Source organism: Pempheris klunzingeri, chromosome 14 (genome assembly GCF_042242105.1).
Source record: "Pempheris klunzingeri isolate RE-2024b chromosome 14, fPemKlu1.hap1, whole genome shotgun sequence".
NCBI classification, from domain to species: domain Eukaryota; kingdom Metazoa; phylum Chordata; class Actinopteri; order Acropomatiformes; family Pempheridae; genus Pempheris; species Pempheris klunzingeri.
The window spans coordinates 18,997,668-19,016,869 of NC_092025.1; the positions used below are offsets into that span (position 1 = coordinate 18,997,668).

Sequence of the window (19,202 nt, forward strand, 5' to 3'; positions counted from 1 at the left end):
AAAAACTACAGTGCCAGTTGTTTATTATTTAAAGATGAGGGAGTTTTCATCTTCCCATGGAATTTGTTGACAATAGCAAAAATGTATAGAATAACACCAGCCTTATCCTTTTGCTATGTAGGAATATACAAAGTATATATGCAATAACACCACCCACCAATGTAATGGGACACTGAAGTTGCTTTTAACGTTACATAACGGAAACAACCAGCCCAGTGTTTTGAGTAGTGAAACCTATTCTCCCCTCTCCTTGTGAATGTGTGTGTGTCTTTTGTGTGTCTTTGTCTCACTCTTTTCTCTCCTTTCTCCCCTTTCTCCCCCGCCAGGTGACTGGCCAGGCCTGTTTGTACAGATCAGATATCAGCCTGATACCAGGCCAAAACAGGGTTCAATTTTCTGCCGTTTTGTCCTCACAGAAAGATAGTACAATTCTGGATTTATCTAAGATTACACATTTGCCTCCATTGATCCTGCACTGGTGGTTCAGATCTGTCTTGTTTATTAGATTAAAGGATGACGTATCAGCAGTGAGAATGCTGCTCATCACTGATGCACGTATGTCTGGGATGGTCACAACGATTGATCTGGACGTGCAAGGATCCCAGCACAGATGGGACATCTGTACTTACACAAAAAAAAGGAAAACCACAGTGTGTGTGGGCACTTATGCAGGGCAATGTTTGCTTGTCCACAGAGATATGCATGAAAGAAAGTAGAATTAGAAAGTAGAAGGAATTGGAGACGGGAAGAGACTAGAAATGAAGTAGAAATGATGGGATAACGAGAGGGGAAAATGACAAAAGTGAAACAGTAAGGAGAAGGTAGGACGAGGAGAGAATGAGGAAGGATAAAAGGATGTGAGGAATGAGGAGTTAGATAAAAAGAGAGGGTAGCAGTGACTGTGATGATTTGTTTTATTAGATTGTGGCAGCTGTTGTGATGATGATGGCAGAGGTGGTGATGATAATGGGGACGATAATGATGAGGATGATGATGATCACATTGCTGTTAGATGCGAGGACGACGACATTGACGGAGGATGATGATAATAACTGAGCAGTGCGATAATGAGGCGTTGAAGATGGGAGCTAAACAGTGAGCTAAAGGTTGTTTTGTTTTGTTGTTGTGATCGCTGAAGCGCTTCACCCTTTCACACAAAGGTCACGACTTCACCAGACGAGTGTGTGAATCATAGGGGTGTGTGGGTTACTATGCAAAACACAGAGCTATTTTGGAGAAAAGGTATGCCAGTGTGTGTGATCTGTACAGTGTGTTGGTTTTTCTCTGATTACTAGAATGTGGTGTCTCCCTCCCTGATAGCATTTGTGTGTTTAGTGTTTATATGCCTTATTTTGTGCCATACTGCATTTTTAAATCTATTGGCTGTTGGAGTATCCAGATGTTGTATGCACGCGTATGTGTGTGTGTGTGTGTGTATGTGTGTGTATGAGCATGTATGAGTCTTTATTAGTTCCCAGTGGGTCGAGCAGAGTTCCTGACCCCATTTCCTGCTGTTGTTGACAGAAAGACATTCTAGCCTGAGGCTCCAGGGACCAGACACTGCCTGGAGGAGCTTACTGTCACTGCTGCCTACAACCACTTGATTTGTCAGTGTTCCACATCCTTCAAACTCTTACTCAGTCTTTCTTGACCATGAGGTCAGGACCTGTCTGCAAGCGAGACTCCCAGACATGAAGGGCTGTAGGATTTTCATGTTTATCGCAGAGCATGATTGTAACAGAATTAAAAAATGACTACACAGTTGTGGAAGCAGTTTTGGGGGACACGTTTTCATAATATTTTGTAATTCTGTGTGACGACCAGAGTTTAACATGTGACAGTGAGCTCCTGTTAAAGGGGTCAACGTTCATTGAATCTGCATTCAGTAGACCTGTATCATGTGCACTGTTACTGTATGAAATCTGTATCTCTCCACCCTCTGTATTGTTTAAAACATATCGTATGTCAATCACATCCTTGTTGGTTAGTTTCGCCATCAGACTTCCTCTCTGTTGATGCAGCTTTCCTGATTGGTTTATGTTGTCACAATCTTCCAGACACTTCCCTCGGAAACATTCAATAATTTGACCATATTTATTTATTATGTGCTTTCACACCAAGTGCTGTTTTTCCGACCTCTTTTAAAGATGACAAATGCTCCTAATTTGCTAACTAATTTGATAACTCTGGTGTTATGAAACCTGGGCCCCAATTTTTTCATGTTTTTGGTTCAGAATGACTAGAAGGTGCAAAAACTTTTGGAACTGATCCAGTAGATTCACCAGATAGACCTGTAAGATCCTTTTTGTTTAATTAGAAACAGCCGTTGTACAACTGTTCAAAGCTATAGCTATTCAAAGCAGCTTGACTACATTAACAAAAATAACAATTTTTCCACGCGGAACATGAGAGCTCATCTACCGCTGCCTTGATTGGCTATTTTTTTTGTGCTATTGTGTGTTACATAGCTATTGTGTTGGATCTAAACTAAGCCTTTAAAACACCACTGATTGAGAGAGTGGTAGACCAGCAACTACTGTGAAAAATGACAGTTTTTGTCAATGGAGTGTGGTGACTTTGAACAGAGCTATATGGATCTTACTATTTCTATTTTAGGGATCCCTTCTGTAATAATAATCTAAGACTGTCAGTGGCGAAAAAAAGCACTTTAAATGGATGTACTTTGACTTGGCGCTATACATTATAAATACCAGGGTGTTTAGTCAATCTTCCCTTTATAAATAAAGTTTCAAGCAATGCATGTCCATGCATTGGACAGAAAAAAATCCTTCCCAGTGTTTATTTAGTATCCCTTTAAGGACAGAAAACCAAAATAAAACTGCTAGTACAGCTAATATAAACCTGTGAAAAGCCTCTGTCTTTACTTTTGTGTTTGATGCATCTGTAAATGTGGCATTAAGCAACAACTGGGACAAATGTTAATGGTGTGCTGATAAGCAACCACAGCCTACAGGTGCCAGCAACCTGTAGGCTGTGTTATATCATGTTGCTTAATAAATTACCCATTAATAAATTCAATAATTAGTGTTATTGACTGTCTGTTGTCAGTCATTTTGTAAGACAAGCTGTGGCTTATTGCAAGTATTTTAAGGTGTGAAAACAAGTTTTGTTGTTGTGGTTCCAGACCACATTTTAAAGTCTCTGCATGTATCCTGTTCCAGGTTGCTGCCGGAGTCAACAGGTAGTCTGTCTGACAACAGGCAGGAGACAGAGAGCAGCACCCAGCCTCCTCCCAGCCAGCGCTACAGCTGCTATGACCTGGATGACCTGGACGTCGCCTGGCTGGAGTTGGTCAACCACGAGTTCAGACAGATGGGTGAGTGCAAATTGACTGGCTGCCTAATTTTGATAAATAGTAGACTGAAAACATTTTGATATTGAACAGGCAAGTACTCATCACTAAACCTGTGTAAATGTAGGGCCACAATGAAACCTGAGATAATGTCTGCAGTTGATCACAACCGCCTGTTTTTTGGTCTCCTCCTCTTGCATGTTGCTTTCTGTGACGTAATTTACCTAAATGTGTCATGAATTATTGTTTTGGACTTAATATGCAAAGTACATTGTATTGTGCATATTCAGTTCATATTTCTGGATAGGGATGCAACTAAATCCATTAGTTTTTGTCTTTAAAATGTGTGAAAATGTGTGAAAAATGCCTCTCACAATCTCCATGGTTCTGCTTTAAATTAGATTGTTTCCCTTTTCAACAGATTTTATTTACAATTCATATAAAACATGAACATGAGAAAAATAGCAAATCCTCACATTTTAGGAGCTGGAATCAGAAATGTTTGCATTTTCCCCTGATAAATGGCATTAAACATTTATCACTATTAAGCTAAATGACCACTTGTTTTTGTATAGTTTGTTTAGTTTGGTTTGGATGATTTAGTTGTGACTGTTAAGTATGGCAGTGTATCATTCAAACATTTTCATTTCTACATACTTTTACTTCAATATCAGCTCCTAAACAATACAGTTTTTGATACAACATTCATAAATCCAGGAGAGTGGGCAGCACGCCCCCTCAAAGACGTTTCCCACATGCCTCTTCATCATTTAAGGTCAGACAGCCATTCACCAGCATTATTAGATCTTGGTACGGGCATGCTGCATGAGATTTACTCGAAGACATACAGTAGTTTGTATTCTTTTTAGGACTGAAAAATCAATTTAAGTTATATAAGCTGTCCTCATTTACTAACCCAGTCAGTTAATTAAGCTTCCTAGAGAAACCAGACCAGCAAAGGGTGGTTTTCAGTTTAATGGGACCGCGTATTATTTCACAGAAAGTTAGGACAATTTTCTTTTACTTTCACGTCTGTTTTTCCCCTTTCAAAGTCACAGAACCATTATTTGATATGTTCCTTCAAGGACTTTCGTAGCTGAAATGTGAAATATACCCTGAAGTCGCATTTTAAAATGTCTGAGAGGTCTTACAGTTTGGTCTCTAAAACCTGCGGATAATCCACTGTGCAGAACCTGTACAGCTCATCCTCTTTTCTATCTGTCCTTTTTCCACAGTCTCGTTATTCCCTCCTCTCCTACTTTATCATTACCTGCTTTCTCTGTCTTATCTGTTCCTTCCTCTACAGTTTTCTTTCACTTTTCTCTCTCCTCTGCTTTGCTACATCCTCCATTTTGCCATGGTGACAACTGCTGACCCCGAGCATCTCTCCCATCTCAACCATTTTATTCGATATCTGATCGTCCCCTTTCAGATAAAGCGTAGTAATTGTGTTTATAAATCCCCGCTGGGGTTTCAGGCCCTATTTCAGGGACATATTCTCCTTTAAATCAAACACACAGCCACACAACCACCTACACAAACACACACACACACACACACACACACACACACACACACACACACACTCATGCTACTGGCTCATCCAGGAGCAGAGGCAGATTGTTGCTCATAGCTTTCAATGCTAGACCAAACAGATGGATGGCTGGTTCTGCAGGGGGGGGGGGTTACAGCTCTGGACTCATGATTCAGCATTTTCTCTCTCAGTCCTCTTCTTACTGTACACATACATAAGAGTGTGTGTGTGCAGATTGTGCATTTGGAGGCAGAGTGATGATACTGGGCATTCTTTAATTTTGGTTATTTAAACACCTTTACAGTCGGGTTTAGAGATGGGGTTAATTAGTTTTTCGAATTACTCAGCGAAGAGGAATCTAGGCCATTATAGCAGCACAAAACACTGGTAAACCTAAAGTCTGTAAGTAGTAAGAGAGAAAACACTTGGTGTTATAGATCAGGCTCCACAGCATTATAATACAGTCAATTAAATAAAATAAATTAAATGAAATTATAAAAGTACATGAAAGCATAGAATGACCGGACAATGTGAAGAATAAAAGCAGGATAATATGTATGTGTCTGTCTTTTGTACGTGTCTCTGTGTGTGTGCACCATGTTGGATGCCGTGTTGGTTTCAGGCAGATAAGTGCAGTCATGAGCACACACACACAGTGATAAATGCGCATCTGCATGTGCCCACAGCTGTCACTCGTGCAAACACGGAAACACACATTGAAGATAAGAATGAAGCAAATCCACTGACTGTGCACTGTGCAGACACATGCACACACATTCAGATATGTGTGATCGTTGGTGCTGCTTTCCTTCCTCCTGCGTGTTTCTGTTCAGTTCATGATGTAAATGTCACAGCAGGTTAATATCTAACTCTGCTTTCCTTTTCTGTGCTGCCTCTAAAGCAGCTTCTAAATCCACAGCTACAATCACACAGTTTGTTCTGTTCAGCTCTTTCTCCATGACATCAGCAGCAGGTGTTGATTTTCATATCAAAGTTGATGTTGCTTTTCCAAAGTAATGCAGAAGTATAACAATGTTATGTTTGGATTTGTGTTAGTAAAGCTGTACTTTTCTGCAGCTCGGGTTGCACATTAAGTCTGTTGGCAAAAAGATGCTCAAGAATCGGTAAATAAAGTTGTTTTTTTTATTTATTTCTTATTTTTGGATGGGAATGGGTTGAGTGACATAAATAATAGAAAGAGACACTGAATGCTCAGCTCCACTTAAAAAAGCTCCCAACTGAGTGCCGAATCCTTCAAATAAATCAATAAATAATCCTGAACTATAGAAGTCAGGACAGCAGAAGTTTCTTTAGTGCTGCTTGGAGCGACAAAGCAATGAGAGGCAATGTGACAGAACAATGTACATACTGAATGCAAAAATGATCTTCTTACTGTTAATGTTTTCTATTACTTTAAATCCAAAATCCAGAGATTGCAGCAGAGCGAAATGATTTACTTGACTCTGCAGATTGTGATTTAATTTGTGTCGGCATGGTCATCATTTACAGCCAGTATTAGGGATTTGTGGCATATTACAGTCTGCAAGCCACATAATCTGAAATGCTTTTTCTGTTTTTGAACACTTATCCGAATAACCATCTTTATTTGAGAAACACGAGATGAAAACACTAGATGTTATGCCTTACTGTTACCCATTTTCTGTAATCATTGTAATCTTGTTGCATATAATGAGATAATGGTATGCCACAGCTGTTTGCCACCATCCTGGAAACCAGACTGTTTGCTTTTCTGGTACCTCAAATACTTTATTTTTTATGAGGAAGAAAGCTTGCATTTGCCTGTTAAATCCATTTTCATCAACTATTAACCAGCCTTAGAGCAAGGCATTACTTTGAGATGCAAATGAGGCAGGAGCGCTAATGCTAATACCGGCACATACTGGCATGGTGGACTGAGCTGTCAACACGAAGGGCTCACTGGCACATTTCATTGTCTTTGGCTTTGATAGTAAATGGGCTTGTGGCAGAGCACATGCAGCATTTCTTTGCTTTTCTCTGGTTAGGAAAGAGTCAACTGTAACTCCCACATCCTGCAGGTAATTTTCAGCACATTTTCTCCTGGGTCGGCCCAAAGAAAACAAAGTGACCCGTGTGAAGTGTACATGTAAAGAAAAGCTGTGTGCATTTCCAGTTAAAGCGCGATACAGTGTTTTGTCCAAAAATAACTGGAATTCGATATTGGCTTAGTCATTTTGAATTTCCTATAAGCAGCTTCCTATTTCTTTTATCCATGCTGATAACAAAAACCAGTGCTGGTTTTATGCCGTTAGGTTTAATTCTCTGTACAGGCTCAGTATATTCTGAAATATTCATCCCTCACACAGCTTTTCAATTTCTGCTTTTAACACTTTCAGTTTTTTGAATTTGTAGAAGATCTGCATTAAGAGGCTCCTCTCTTGTGCATCACACCAGCAAAAATACACTCCTGTAATCACCCCTCCTTCATTGCAGTCTCTCCTGCCTTACCAGAGTTGGTTGGTTGGTTTCATTCCTATATTTGAGTTTTAGAGGATAAATAAAATTAAGAATCAATTTTTCTTTTCTGTCTTCTCGCCACCAGCATTACCAGAACTGGACGAGCTGACGATGGAGTGTGTTCTGGTAGAGCTGGAGAGTGTGTGTGAGGAGAAGATGCGGCAGGCCATTGAGACGGAGGAAGGCCTGGGCATCGAGTACGACGAGGATGTGGTGTGTGACGTCTGCCGCTCGCCAGAGGGAGAGGACGGCAACGAGATGGTCTTCTGTGACAAGTGCAACGTCTGCGTTCATCAGGTCAGAAATCAAGAAATTCAGTGACTTATCTCTGTTCAAGCATGTGTGTGTTAGGGCATGCTTTTTGCTGTTTTCCGCAGAGTTCCTGACTTCATTTATGAAGTGCATGAAAATACAAGAACAGTAGCAATTTCACAAATGGGGCCTGCGACAACCTCTGCTGTGTTTGTTACACGCTGACACAGTGTTAATTGTCCTGTTGGCCCCGTCGGCACTAACACACCTTCAGTGTCATCAGACTGCCTCTGCTTACCTGCTGTTATTACACTGGATGGAAATAGTTACAGCTGCAAGTGCAGATCATGTTGGTCTGTCACCTACAGTTTGACTCACAGTGTGGAAAGAAACCCTGCTCTCTGTATAGAAGTAGAATCATTTAGAAAAAGAGGGAAAACGGGATCATTCTGGCCACAATCATCTCATGTATGTTGTATAACTCCACAAATTACTGACTTTATTAAGCAAAAAGATGACTAGAACTAGAACATCAGCAAACTTTGGCTCCTGTTGTTATTATTCAGACTGTGCACACACAGGTAAAATACCTGTAGATGTACACAAGATACAATTTTGGGACCAGTTCATCAAAGCTCTGTCCTATAGCACCACTCCACAGGGTGCTTACAGTGTTTTCTCAGTTTTTGGCTGGTAGAACTAGTAACTGCCAAAGTGTCATATAAACAAACTGTAACAAGCAGTGATGGAAATGACTACTTCCAGGGAGTGTTAAGTAATATTATAGCTTTTACAGAGTGAACAAATTCAACACCGGCTGTTGCCTCCCTGACTGTCATCATGTCAAGAAACAGGCCCTGCTTACTGAGGTGTTTGGTTTGATCAATAAATCATCAAATAAAGTGCTTTAATTCCTCTTAATGAAGACACAGTCTTTGGTGTCTCCTTTTGTTTCCTCCTCATCAGTTGCCTTTTCTTTTTCCCTACTTTTACATAATTTGTTCCTCTTAAAACTTAACATGTATTTGAGCTTCTCAGCCATTTAACATGAAATGGGTTCTTCCTTCTGTAGAATAGGGTGAGTGATGGTGATGATACTGACGCCTGGGTTGACTGTTACAGCAGTGATTTCAAAAATGATGTTTGGGGAGGCACCAGAGCTGACTTGTTACAAATTAAATTTGATAGCTCTGATGTTAAAGATATAATGATGGAGGAGAAAGAGGGATTAAGAAGAACTCACTTCATACAGTGAGACAATTAGTATCTGACAAGATTTTTTTTTTTGTTTCCAGTATAAGTCAGCATGTTATTATTTTGGCATGACCTTTGGGGAACTCCAGTGTGTTGGCGGAAGGGGTAATAGGTGGAGCACTGGTGAAACCATAACCTGCTTTGGTTTTACAACAACACAAAGTGGCATTTTCAAAATGTTTGGTTTATTTCCAGTTGAAAGTAAGAAAGTAAGTAAGTTTAATATGCAGAGGAACTGTTTAATTGTTTTGTGTGTGTGTGTGTTATTGCAGCAGCAGTGAGTATAACTTCTAAACAGCTGTAAAATGAGGCAAAAGGGCAGACACAAGAAATAGACAGCAAACAGTAATTGCTTTTGAAGTTTTTGGTTTAGAGGCGGCAACCACTAAAAGTATGCCGTTTCCAAAAATGAAGTGTTGGGATTCATCAAAACAAGACGATGGGGTGGCCTTGTGGTGTAGCTGGTTAAAATCTAGTCTGGTTCAGATGCAGCCTGTTGTAAATCACGAATGATGAAATGTGAAACAAATCTAAAAAATGAATATATTTAAATAAATGGCATTGCCATGTAATTTAAAATGCATGTAGGTTTATAATTGTAATTTTTTTAAGATTACAGCTGCAATTCTAGCCAAACAATTCACTTTGTCCTGCAGTGCCCGTGTGTATTCCCTGTGTGTCCCTTGGGTTAAGGTTCCTGATGGCATAGCTTGTGAATGCATGGCAAGTTAGTTCAATTATGTATCTGTCTGCTAGATATTAAGTTACTGCTAGCAGCCAGTTAGCTTAGCAGGGTGAAACACGTAGCCTGACTCTGTTCAAACCTGAAAGCAGCAAAATCTTCCTACTAGCACCTTTAACCCATTATGTATCGTTTGTTAATCATCATCATCACATCTCCGTATTTTTCCTTCTCTTTTTCCCTGTCGCAGGCGTGTTATGGCATCCTGAAGGTGCCCCAGGGGAACTGGCTGTGTCGGACCTGTGCTCTGGGTGTCCAGCCCAAATGTCTGCTCTGCCCCAAGAGAGGGGGGGCCCTCAAGCCCACCCGCAGTGGAACCAAGTGGGTCCACGTCAGCTGTGCCTTATGGATCCCTGAGGTGAGTCCCAAGGAGAGACACCGGGGTGGAAATGGCCTAAAGATCCAAATACAGTGAGATGTAGATAACCGTTACAGTTTCTAATTTTGCTGTTATGATATGATTCAGCAACCTCAGTTTGTTCTTGTGCTTAAGGTTAGTTGCCTTCTACATTTCCTATCACTTGTGTCAGACTTATTCTTCCAATCAAAGATAGGCCTATAGGCACATAAGTGGCTTAAAGTGCCATCATTTAGCTGTGGTTGCACCTGGGTGTTTATAAGCCCAGTTACACACCACACTCAGGAATCCAGACGTTTTATGGCTGCACTTTATGCCACTGTGAGTTACTGGTATACCTCTCTCATCTCTTACCTGTGTGTGTTGAATATTGGTGCAAAGAGGCTCTAAAGAGTGAGTGGGGGCACATGCAGCTGTACGGAAGCAGTCTGTGTCTGTCTGCTAGTCTGTCCTATCGATAAAATTATACAATTAGATTTTGCATTTTTGAAAGCATTCTTATTTTACAGCTTATTTTTACAGCTTTTGCACAGTACTGTATGTCATGGCAGGTGTATTGCCACGTTTTGAATGGACACCACTAGTTGTCAGAAGTAGTATAGAAAGGTATCTATGCTACATTAGCTCAGTGGAGTCAGCAACCACATAAATATGAAGATGCAAAGAGCGTTTAGTGCACTACTGTAAAAAAACAAGTGTGCCCTTGCATGAGGTGCCTACACCATGGAAAAAGGGAGAAGAAAACCACTATGACTTTATGGTGTTTGACATGCTTTGATGAAGATGCACTCAATGTTTATTTTGACTAAGCGTCACAGCTTTTCTCATCCTCACACCAAAATGACACTGTATCCATCTATTTTCCATTTTTTTGCATTGACAGATCCATGCTTCAATTCATGTTTCTCAAAAGCACGCCTACTAACTGTTTTCTTAAAACTTTATGAAGCTAACGAGAGAATAATAATGTCTCCCATTAAGGACGGACCACAATGAATGTCGATAAAACATTTTGTATGCATGTACACATAAGTGAAAATGAATTGTGCTGTGCTTCTTGCATGTTATGGATTCATGAGATGTTTTTTTTAGGTGTCTTTAGGGAACAATTGCTATGCAATATCTGAACAATATCTCTAAAGCCTCATATCGGCTTCGGGTGGAGTTTTGAATGCATTCTTGCTTAGTTATTGCTTAACAGTCAGTATGGAGACAAGGAGTGATTACAATGAAACATAACTCTTTCAGTGTACATATGGCATGTGAGGGTACTTGGAAAAAAATCAGGAACATGGTTTATGAGAAATGTTGCCCAGACTTTGAGAAACACTTGCACCTGTCTGTTTTTTCCCACCTGGTGTTTATGTTAATTGCTGAAGATATATTCATATAGCTTCTTCAGTCAAGACCTCATTCTCAGCAGTCTGCAGATGAAATTATTCACGGGAACCATGTTTGTCAAGTGTGTAGCCAAGCAGCCGCGTATTTCGACATGATGTGTCTTGATGATACCTTTAGGAAGCGTCTCACATGTGAAAGCTTGAAATGGCCATAAAGCAGCCGCTCCTTCAGTGACGGATGTTGCTTCACGCCTTGCACACACCTTTAAACTGTTAAGACAGTCAGTCATGTGTCTTCAGCCTATTCAACAACACACTCCACCAGCAGATTTCTCAGTAATAGAGAAGCTTTTGGCAGCTCAAACCTTTTACTTCTAATTGCCTTCTGTCACCCTTGATTGGGCTAATTGTTTTCGTTGCTCCGTTCGCTTTTGTTTTCTCCTCCTACCGTGGAGGGAGGAAAAAAAGATAATTTGCATGTCTGTGCTGTATGTGCGTTTGTGTGTTTGTGTGCGTGTCCTTGCAAAGACTCAGTTGTGTGTGCTTGCATGAGCTAAAGAGTTGTTAATAGCAGACGTCTACACAAATAAACACACACAAACACAACACTGGCTAGTAGATTTCTACTGAATATGATAATAGTGGAAATTTCCAGAGACGAGACTCTCTGCGTAAGAGTGTGATTCATAGAAGGTGCTCAGTCGGATGCATGTTTGGTGTATGTGTCTGTGTTTGTTTGTGCGAGTGTGTGTTTGTGTGTGCGTGAACACACCACCCAGCCTTCAAACGACACAGCTCCCCTGCAGTGCTGTATGTGTAGCTGCCTTCTGCCCTGTGCCATCATCCCCTAGAGAGAGGTCTTCTTTAAATGGCTTTTCACCACTCACACACTCTCAAAGACGCAGAGCCCCTCTCTCCTTTCATTTAACACTGTGTTCCTACCCATTTCCACTGAAGTAGATTCAAATTTTGTCCATTTTTGTCAGTTACCGGCTGAAATGTGAAGTAATCGGGGCTCCAATGTGCTCAATGGGGAATGGATATAGTTAAAGGCCTGCATGTGCTCATACACACACACACACACACACACACATACATACACACACATATATATACATAGAAACCTAAAATCCTGACTTTTTAGTGCAATCCAACTGAAGAGGAGAAGGTGGAAGAACTATGTAGTATAAAGCAGCCTCTTTGACTGTGTGTGTGTGTCTGTGTGTGTGTGTGTGTGTATGTGTGTGCGCATCTGCATACAGTATGTGCAGCATATGAAGGCATCATGGTTGAAAACAATCAATTAACTACAGCATTCAAAAGCAGGAAATCCTTCTGACATTGATTGGTTTGAACATCAGCTGTATAAAAGAAGTGAACAGTGACGGTGACAGCTGTGGCATCATTGTCCGAATCACATCCTCAACGGGGTGAAAATTGACCCTGACTCCGATTGAGTGTGCTGTATAAAAGACATCAATATAAAGAAGGAAAAAAAAAGGGCAGAGGCCGGAGGCTTGTTCTGTGATAAGCAGATGAGAGGAAGAAAATCAGATTGAGGGATAAGTAGATGAAGAGGGGGAGGGGCATGACCTGCGGAAATCAGGCAAATATAATGCCACAAATATGAGAATGAGTTAATATGAAAGAGGTGGAATGGTTTTTGCATAGAAATGGGCAGTGGAGGAAGGAAGGAAGAAAGGACACTTTGGCATGAGTGCTCTCCACTCTATTCTGCATGGTTTGTTGGCACAGGTCAATGACTTTTTGGTTGTATTTGGTGGAGCAAGTTTTGGGGCCAAAGCCTTTCTGAATAGACCACTTGCAGAGTGTGAGTCACATTGGGCTTTACAGTAATGTTTTTTCCAATGAGTACAGGTGTCCCTGCTCCGGGTCCAGGGACAGACCTTCAAATCTGAGAAATTGGAAAACACTTAAGAAATGATCATTCCAGCTACAGTAACTGGTGGTTATTAACATTCGGTGCAAGGTTTGACATTTTTTATCATTTTATCAAATGAAGACCGGATTTGAAACCAGAGATTTAAATAAAAAGATGACATGAAGATAAAGATGGTATGAAAATGCCCATCACAGGTTTCTCTGAGCCCCAGAAGACATCTTCAAGTTTCTTGTTTTGACATTGATGAAGATGTTCAGTTTACATTTATATCAATTTTGATACAAATCCAAGAAAAGCAGCAAATCCTCACAGTAGAGAAGCTGGAAACCAGAATGTGTTTGACATTTGCTGAATAAATGTGTCAAATGATTTTCAATGAATCATCAGGGGTTTTGTTAATACTTTTTCTATCAATGAACTCAAATCAGTAAAACAACAAATATTTCAGCACTAAAAGATATTAAGATGAAACTGCGGCTTGTGCTATTACGATTCAAATCAGGCAACAGAATAAATTAACTATATTCTGCAAATAAAAAAAGACTCTCTTTAGGTGGATTCAGATCCTAAAATACAATAAATCTCCACACAGAGCTTTGTATCAGATGTATGTATTTCTAACTGTTATGTGTCTCCCGTAGGTGAGTATAGGCTGTCCAGAGAAGATGGAGCCCATTACCAAGGTGTCCCACATCCCCGCCAGCCGCTGGGCTCTGTCCTGCAGCCTGTGTCGAGAACACACAGGGACCTGCATACAGGTACGTCAGATGAGCCGTCACTGCACCTCCAAGGCCTTATGTTTATTTTCTTTCTTAAAACACGAAAACCTTACCTAAATACTTTATTAACAGCAGTTGCTCCCTCTTAACTTCCACTTAGATAATATCCATAAATTAGGTTACGACCTGAGTTTAAGATTCCTGCTTGTGCTCGTTGGATTATCGCTAACCGTCTGAAAAGAATAATCCAAATCTTAATATTGTCCCAGTTTTCTTCTGTGAAAAAAGGAGTATAATAATCACATTATTTGTTTCTGTACTCTGATTTTTAGGATTCATGGAAAATTTCAATTAAGCTATTTGAGCATGCCGTTGTCATATTTAAAGCTCTATTTGGCTTTGACTGCTGCTATCCACTATCAAAAGCCTGACATATGCACTGTTCATTTCATTTTTTGTTCTTCTTCATCCTCTTACTATTCCAGTCCTCATGTCATCTGCATGCATACTGTACATCATCTGGGGGTGGCACTGGGATGAAAACAAGCTTAAAGAAAAACTAGGGAAAGTGTGTGTGTGATGTTAAATGTGAAGATTTTTGGAATGCCTTTCAGGCACACCCACACAAAATAGTGTAACTATATACAAAATAAGCACAGCAAAGTTCTTGCAGAATTGTTTTTAAGTTTAAACTCAGCACACACACACACACACACACACACACACACACACACACAAAATGACTCAACAACACAGATCATCGTAGTTCTTAGCCTCCCGCTGTGCATGGGCGGATCTGTTTGAACCCAGCACCTCTTTAACATGCTGCTGAGTACACAAACAAAACCCCCGCTGACACTAACACTAACCCACTTTACAGCTATTAGCCTGCGGACTATTGAGCGTTAAAATTGCCTTCAAGGTGAACTGGAATCCTAAAGCCCTACGCTTCATCATGTGTGTACGTATGGTGCATGTGTGCTGAATGTATATAGTATGAACATGTGTGCATATAAATGTTTCCAGATGTTTGTTTGTGCAGCGATGAGGATGCTTGCTGTCACAGTTTGATGTTTTAGATTAACAGAGAGTCTGTGAGCCAGAATCACTTGCAAGGAGGGAATATCTCTCGTGTTTCCTTTATTGGAGGTAAATAGCTGTACAAACACACTTGGTGATCATCTACCATCTCACACAGAGGGTAGAGATGCAGCGCTACACGGCACCATGAGCATGATTTAGGTTTAGGTTGTCCTGAAGAGTTTAGGTACAGGAGAATCTGAGAGAGAATAAATATATAATTGTCAGTTTTGAATTTCAGGCTTGTTTTTCATACTTGAAAAAAGCATGGGGGCTGTCATTTAGGCCTCTAAAAGTTTTGGGCCACACTATGTTTGGAGATTTTTGATCAAATCTCAACCAGTTCAATCATTGTAGATCAAATATAAGGTGCATTATCTTTGTCACTCTTGTGCATCAGTATCAGTGTTTTTAATGTACTAGTTTATATAGCTCAGACCAGATCAGAGTTCTTCTCTTCTACTGTAGCCCACTTTTTATAGTATGATATCTTTGGACCATTTTGCTCAAAGATCCTTCAAGTCTTTGGTCATTTCATCTTTTGGTAATTCGGTGATAACAAGCTTTCGTTCGTCTAATAATACTTTGCCGTCTATCTTTTCATGTGCTGACAATTCCTCATATAATGACAACCGGGTGTCTCAGGGTGTTCAGGCCTACATATTTGTATTTAACAACTTGCTGTATTAATTGGCAAGTTCTCCAAGTGTAATGAGACTCTTAATTAGTGCTCTATTAAAGGAAGATGTACTGGAAAGGTCAACCAGTCAAGCCTGCACTGCATTTGTTAAAGCTCATAGAGAGTCTGAACTAATTAGGTGACACACTCAGCTAATTAAAAAAGTACTTTGGTTCATGGTTAGTTTGTCTTCTTGACAGATTTCAGAGGAACATGGCAGCCCTTTAGATTTTAATACCCACAGCTCTGCTATAGGCACAGCAGGTGAATACGTACCAAACAATACTGTAGCTATAACAGGTCAGCAAAATGAGTTGGAAAATAAATGACTCAACTTCTTAACAAGGAGTGGCCTCCCAGTTGGTTATTAGGCCACTAACTCATGTTATGCTGCCAAGCATTGTCCAGACACGAAGAACTTTACTTTGAAGACTAGTGGAAATCCAAAAGTTTCCAAAACTACCATAACAGACAAAATGTGTATAAAATGAAACACATGCCATCTAACATTTCCATTTGATAGAATGGTGCAGCCTGAATATCAATGGCTCTTAGGTTTAAACATGACATAGCTTCAGTGAGAAATTGCAACAAGATGACAGTTCATATGTGTTGCGGTCATACAGAGTGGAATAAGATGATTTTAACAACCATAAAGACGGGAAACAATTTAGTTAATTATTTAGGTTTGCTGATAGAATTGTTGCTCATATCATGTAATACGCCACATGAAAGGCCAAAACTCAAACAAATCAATGTCTGAGTGAGTGGGGGGGGGTCTTCAAATGAAAAAGAGATTGTCCATGAAGGCCTAGTTTGCAACTGGGCACGAACGTCCTTGAATGTTTGTGGATTTTAGGAAAATCAAAGGTTTTGTAAAAAGAATAGCAATACAAGTCATTAATATTCCTCAGGTGTGAGCCTTTCTCTCCATCCAAGAATCAACACTTCAGTGATGGAGATTGGCACTGGTATACTGTAGCTGCACTTGATTCCATCAGGATTTGCCAAACAGGATATTTGGAACAATTAGGCATTCCTTGAAATTGCTCTTCATAAGCCCATGTCCACTGGCCACCTTTTAATTAACTAGAATTGCTGAACAGATGCGTGTGGGAAGTAACGGTCTTAGGTGTTTTGTTTGTTTTGAGACAAATTCAGGCACTTATGTGCTGAACATACTAGATGCTCAAAGATGATAAAAATAGTGATGATAAAATAATTAACTAAATAGTAGAAGTTAGCAGTGTGGGTGGTTTGGAAAGCTAATAGAAATAAACAATATGAATGTTTAGCCAACAGGAGACAGACAGAAACATGCCAGGACCTGTCTTCAAAAATTACTCTTATGAATGCTCTGAAACGCCAACCTAGGAGTAAAAAGTTCTTTGTTTAGTGTGGAAAAATAAGAGACGTTTATCAAGCGACTAACTTACAGCAAAGTGTTTGAAATATTCTTCGAGCAAATAGCATGTTAACACATCTATAAATAAAATACGGTTAACCGCTACTATTGTGAGGAGCCTGATTCAGCTGCCAGTCTCACGCTCAAATGGCAGTGGCGTGAAAATGTGGTTATGAAACAAAGGATCATTTCATTTGGTTTATAAAGGGGTGCTGAATGTCTCATCTTACATGAAATAGCTTGAAAAGTTAATATTTCTGGTTCTGAATATCCACGTATGTATCAAACGACGTCTGCGGACATATGCAGAGCCTGTACTAAGCCTTTTGCCGACATTTTTACTTACATGTTTTTATTTCCCGTATCGTAGCAACCAGAGCGTTTCAGTTGGATAAATCTTGCACCTCCAAAGCGCTCTCAAGTGCTGTGAGCTGTGCATTTTCAGAAGAGCGCCTGGCATTTAGAAAAAATGCATTGGTTGACAAGGGCCGTAAGTGACATGTTCCTTCTCCCTGTCTGGAGATCTCCACTCTGTTTCACTCCTATGGACGGCGTCGCACCTACACATGATTCTGTCATCCAAAATAGTCAAACAAGCAATTTGTGGAAGGATTTTAATTTTGTAGTTCAGCACTTTTGTGGGGATAAAAATGGAAGGACTCAAGACTCAAAGACTCAAATGAGAATATGGATCAGGGAGCAGTGATGAAAGTGTCCTGTTGGTAGACGAGTTCCACCAGAGGAAGAACTTTTCCTGCATCCACTTTTAACAGTTTGATCAACGTGGGCCCAGATATCTCTCACTGGGCAAAGTATGGAGACCTCATGCAAAGGGTTGAAGATGACTGCACAGTCAAACAAACATGCTGTTATCCACTAACACCTAGAAGTGCTCAGAGTCAGTGTGGGCAGTGATAAAAACATTATTAATGATTCCCTCCCCAGAACAGAGCAGGTGCAGTCGAAAAGGCCAGATGAGTATTTTTTCGCGATGACTCGGCCCATACAAAACAACACGTCTAGCGGGCTCCACGCTATGTTCAACCTTTTGCCTTTCGACTCCAAATAAGTGATAGCAGCTGCAGCGGGCTCACTCTGACATTTGGGGAAGTCGGTAATAAAATACCGACTTCCCCACCGACCTTTGAGTGTAACTTTTCCGTACTTACAGTGGTGTCTCTCACAGGCCGGATATGTGATTAGTAGATCACGCCTTCTGTTCCTCCATCACTGACTGATTTAGAGGACAGCTTTTCACCTCAAAATGTATTTTAACATTATGATGGGTGGGGATAGCGAGCCCCCCCCAAACCACATTTGATCGGATAAATTCATGTAACAGCCCCCAAATGTAAGATGAGTCATCAAGAATATTTTTAACATTTACAGGAAGTGAGAAGAGCTGGATTTTATTTATAAAGATATTTAATTTTTTTTATACATCTTTAGCTCGTTGCAAGGGATAAATGAACAATTAACACTAGTTCAATGGATTTCTCACTTCACTGTGTCTTTAAAGGTTCAGGTCAGCCAAATTATAAAACTAAAATAAATAAATAACTAGATAAATGAATAATAAGTTCCAGTGTTGTGACATGTCTTGTTTTTGCCATTTCTTGTTTTGGTACTTCAGCACCCACATTGGATGATAAAGTAGACGGGGTCTTCCCCTTCTCTCTTTTTGTGGTTTCACATGGTTTCTTATGCATGTTCGGAAAGTATGTAAGTTGCGGTTCAATCATGATGTGTCTCTTTTTATCTTACCAACAAACAAATAAGACTCGATACCGAGTCAAAAAAGGAAGCAAGAGAGACAGAGAAGATTGTTTGCTCTGCACTTTATTGCAGTTCCCTACCAAATAAAAAAGGAATATAGACAGACCTCTCAGAGGTGGCCTCAAACAGATTTCATGTTCTCCTGAAGGCTTAAAAGTGTGGAAAAATAGAATATGATAGACTTTTACATTGTATCATTTTTGTTCCGCTGTCTTTACCACATTATATAAACCATTTTAGGAAATGCTTCTGAGGAATAATTTTTATAGCGAGATAACAGAAGGATAAAGGACCAGAAGTATAAATTCTGGTTAAGCTTAACTGTCCTCTTTCATTATTTTCATCTGTAAG

General features: G+C 40.1%; 1 protein-coding gene across 1 annotated transcript in view; it reads left to right on the plus strand.

The window, feature by feature from the left end:
- The window catches only part of jade2 (jade family PHD finger 2), a 165,845-nt gene that overhangs the window by 86,467 nt on the left and 60,176 nt on the right, over nt 1-19,202 (plus strand). The window contains exons 5-8 of the mRNA XM_070843094.1: nt 3,183-3,337; nt 7,429-7,640; nt 9,782-9,949; nt 13,834-13,950. Of these exons, the coding sequence (XP_070699195.1) occupies nt 3,183-3,337; nt 7,429-7,640; nt 9,782-9,949; nt 13,834-13,950 (652 nt within the window). The remainder of the gene's footprint in view (nt 1-3,182; nt 3,338-7,428; nt 7,641-9,781; nt 9,950-13,833; nt 13,951-19,202) is intronic.